The sequence below is a fragment of the Trichechus manatus genome, unplaced genomic scaffold (assembly GCF_000243295.1).
Source record: "Trichechus manatus latirostris isolate Lorelei unplaced genomic scaffold, TriManLat1.0 scaffold00165, whole genome shotgun sequence".
NCBI lineage: Eukaryota > Metazoa > Chordata > Mammalia > Sirenia > Trichechidae > Trichechus > Trichechus manatus.
The window spans coordinates 2,455,752-2,459,415 of NW_004444101.1; the positions used below are offsets into that span (position 1 = coordinate 2,455,752).

At 67.0% G+C, this 3,664-nt stretch overlaps 1 protein-coding gene across 1 annotated transcript in view; it reads left to right on the forward strand.

Annotated features, from left to right (window-relative positions):
• ERFE (erythroferrone) overlaps window positions 1-2,799 on the forward strand; it is an 8,451-nt gene extending 5,652 nt beyond the window's left edge. The window contains exons 6-9 of the mRNA XM_012558411.2: window positions 39-167; window positions 465-555; window positions 1,583-1,661; window positions 2,632-2,799. Coding sequence (XP_012413865.1) covers window positions 39-167; window positions 465-555; window positions 1,583-1,661; window positions 2,632-2,730 — 398 coding nt within the window. The 3' untranslated portion in view covers window positions 2,731-2,799. The remainder of the gene's footprint in view (window positions 1-38; window positions 168-464; window positions 556-1,582; window positions 1,662-2,631) is intronic.
• Window positions 2,800-3,664: the final 865 nt, after the last annotated feature.

The following is a 3,664-nucleotide window of genomic DNA, read 5'->3' on the forward strand; positions in this document are numbered from 1 at the left end:
GCGGGGCCGGGGCGGGCCGGGGGCCGAGGGACCCGAGTGACCGACCCCGTCCCCGCAGCCCGACGTCGAGGGCGCCTTCCGCCGCGGCCCCGGCCTGAACCTGACCAGCGGCCAGTACACGGCGCCCGTGGGCGGCTTCTATGCCTTCGCCGCCGCGCTGCACGTGGGTGAGGCCCGCCGCCGGGGAGGGACCCCGCAGCCAGGCCCCGCCCCGAAGGGAGCCGGCCCCTGGTCCCCGGCCCTGTCCCTCGCTCCGCCCGGGACCCCGCCCCCGTCCCGGGACACGCCCCGCACGGGACCACCGGGACCACGCTTCCGGGACCACGCCGGTCCCACCCCTCCCGGGACCCCGCCCCGCAGTGACCCCGACCCCGCCCCGGGACCACGTCCCAGTCCCCGCCCCCGGGATCAAGCCAGCCGAACTCCGCCCCGTGACCCCGCGTCCGCGACCCCGCCCCCCGCAGCGCTGGTGGAGCCGGCGAGACGGGGACCGCTGCGCGCCCGGGACCGCCTGCGCCTGCTCATCTGCATCCAGTCCCGGTGCCAGCACAACGCGTGAGTGGCGGGGTTCCTACGCACCCGCATCCGCAGCGACCCTCCCGGCCTGGCCACCCGGAGGGCAAGCGTCTCGGGTTCTCCCGTTACACAGGCCCCCCCACCCGGGCTTCTCCGGCTTCGTCCCGACTCCATCCTCACCGCGTCCTGCGCGCTTGGAAAGACCGCTGAACCCATCCTCTTCCCCCCATCCCCGCCGCCACTGTGCCCCGGGTGCCAGACACCTCCTTCCAGGTCTCCTGTTCACTGCAGCCTGCCTTCACAGCGGCCAGGGGAGTGTCCGAGATACGCCTCGAACAGCACCCGGTCTTAGTGTCCCCCAGCTTTGGGGGACCTGGGAGGCCTGGCCCTTCCCAGCCTGGCCCTCAGCCTCCTTCCTACCCCTCCAGCCACAGGGCCTCCGTCTGCACGTTGGGCCTAGGCACCAGCGTCCCCTGCACAGAGGTCTCCCCACCTGTGGACTTTCCCTCCACATGACCACTCTCTGCCGTCATCTGCTCCTTCACCCACTGGTGCTCTACCCCGCGGGGCTGCGGGCTCGCTGACGGCGGGCCCCTGTCACGCCCGCTGTCCCCAGTACCCAAAACAGAGCGCAGAGCGGGCGCTGCGTGACACCTGTCGAAGGGATGATGGATGGTGGCGCGCAGAACTTGTCCGGCCCTCAGGGCCCTGGACTATCAGGCCGGCTCTTTAGCCACTCCTCCCACGTCCCTCCAGCGCTTCAGCACAGGCAGGACGTGGCTGCGTCTGGCCTCGGCTCGGCGTGCCTTCCCTGCTCTGAGGTCCTCACCGCCCCTCAGGCCCTGGCTCGGGTGCCCCCCGCACAGGGACCGGCTGGAACCAGTGACCCCACAGCACCGACGGGCACTGAGCGAGTGCTGGGGTTGCTGGGAACACGTTGTGGTGCGGCTGGGGGGTCTCTGGGAGGCCCGGGTGGGGCCCAGCCTGGTCTCAGTAGACTTGGCCGGCTCTGAGCAGACAGAGGGGGCCCCACGGAGGGCTGACCTGCTTGCTTTCCCGGCCACAGCTCCCTGGAGTCCATCATGGGGCTGGAGCGCAGCGGTGACCTCTTCACCATCGCTGTCAACGGTGTCCTGTATCTGCAGGTGTGTGAGGACTGACTGGCGGGGGCACCACCTCAGTGCGGCACAGGGCGGCCAGCAGGGTGGGTGCTGGGGTGCCCAGACCACAGGCCCAGGAGAGGTTGGGGACACCCTGGTGCTCACTCTGGCCTGGGTCTCCATACCCCAAACCTCAAGCTCGTCCCCGTGGCCACTTGCCCCTGCAAACAGCTGCTCCGCTCTGCAGTCTCCAATCTTCAGACTCCTGAATGTCCCTTACCCAGCGTCATACTGAAGAGGGGTGAAGGAAGGCCAGCCACCCTGGCGGGAGCACAGGCTGCAGGGGTGGGGAAGGAGGGCGTTCCTACACAAACCCGTAGGGGGGATTTTGGCAGGTGGGAAGGAAACTGACATAAAGGTAGAATTTCCTGAAAAAGGAAAGCGCAGACATCTGAATGAGTAGCGTAACTACACCAGACAGTGCTCTGAGGTAGGGACTGTTACTGGTCCCCTTTTATGAGTAAGTGGACCGAACACAGAAAGGTTAAGTGACTTGCCCGGGGTCACACAGCTGTCACAGAGTTCGCTCTGGTTGCAGAGGAACTCAGAGGTCTCGTCCAGGGGGCTGCGACCCTATGCTTCCTGAACCACTGGGAATCTGGCTGATGCAGGCCCCGAAGCAGGGCTCCCCCCACCCCGAGTGCTGAGGCCAAGTGCCAGTCCCGCAGCACACGAGGTGGCCAGGCCTGGGGGCGGCGCTGCAGTCTGCACCCGGCCCTCAGCGGGGACACCTGCTTGATCTGCTGAGCAGCTGTGATTGAGCAGACTCGTCCCACGCACCCGGGACTGAGGGATCCTGTCTGTGTGGGCAGAGGGCCCGGCCTGGAGAAAGCACTAGAATACTTGTCAGAGGTGCTGGGCTGGAGTCTCCCACCTCTCCTGCGTGAAGCTGACTGGGCAGGGCAGGGGAGGGTGGTCAGCCTGAGGCCTCGCTGTTCCCTCACTCCCCCTGCAGCCCGGGCAGTACACTTCCGTCTTCCTGGACAACGCCAGCAGCTCCACCCTCACCGTGCGCAGTGGCTCGCACTTCAGTGCGGTGCTTCTCGGTGTGTGAGCGGCCACCGCGGACCCTATCCCACCGGACAGATGGACCAGGGGCTGGAGCCACCTCCTGGACAGTGTTGGAGCGGCCATGGCCACAGGCAGGAGGAAGCCTGCCCACATCACCGTACCCGCCAGCCACCGCAGTGCAGCCTGGGGTGACACGGAGCCAGGACCCCACTTCAGGGGGCGTCTTAAAGGCAGATAGATGCCCCTTGGGCAGTTATTCTGGAAGCTTCTGCCTGGTTCAGTGTGCCCAGATGCACTGCTTTCTTCCCCCCCCCCCCACCATGCCCTGGGGGTCCCCAGTTGCGGGCAGGCACCTCTCCTGCGGCCCAGCCTCTTCCCATCCTTCCTGGCTTTCCAGTGGACACAGAGCACCTGTGTGGAGGGAAGGCCGGCTCTGCCTTTCCCACCTCTGTTGCCATCTGGGGCCCATCCTCACCCTCCCCTCCCCAACTGTGCCTTCCACCTGCCCATGCCCCTCGGGGCACTGCTTGGCCTGCGGTGACCACAGGCCCCTGGGCACAGCAGCCTGGGGAGCAGAGGGGGCTGGGAAGGGGATGCCGGGTGGGCCACCAGTCTGGGTCTGGTGTCACTAGGGGCACGTGCAGGTCCAGTCCTAATGCAGTCACCCTGCAGACGGGCCTCAGCAAGTCCTTGAAAGGACACGGCCAGCTCCATCCCCTCCAGAGACTGAGGCCATCCCTGTCCCCTTGTAAGGGGAAGCTCTGACCCACTGCCAGGACTGTGTCCACCAGATGAGACAAGGAACATCTCCAGACGCGGCATGGCCCTGACCTGAACCGGAGCAGCAGAGGCTGTCCCCCAGACCAGCAGGCAGCTGTCCCACTCAGTGGACGAGGGAAGGAGAATGTGCCGGAACAGCTGGTCTGGGCGGGTCAAAGCCCAAGTCCACTACTTCTTGCACAGCGATGGGCACTTGG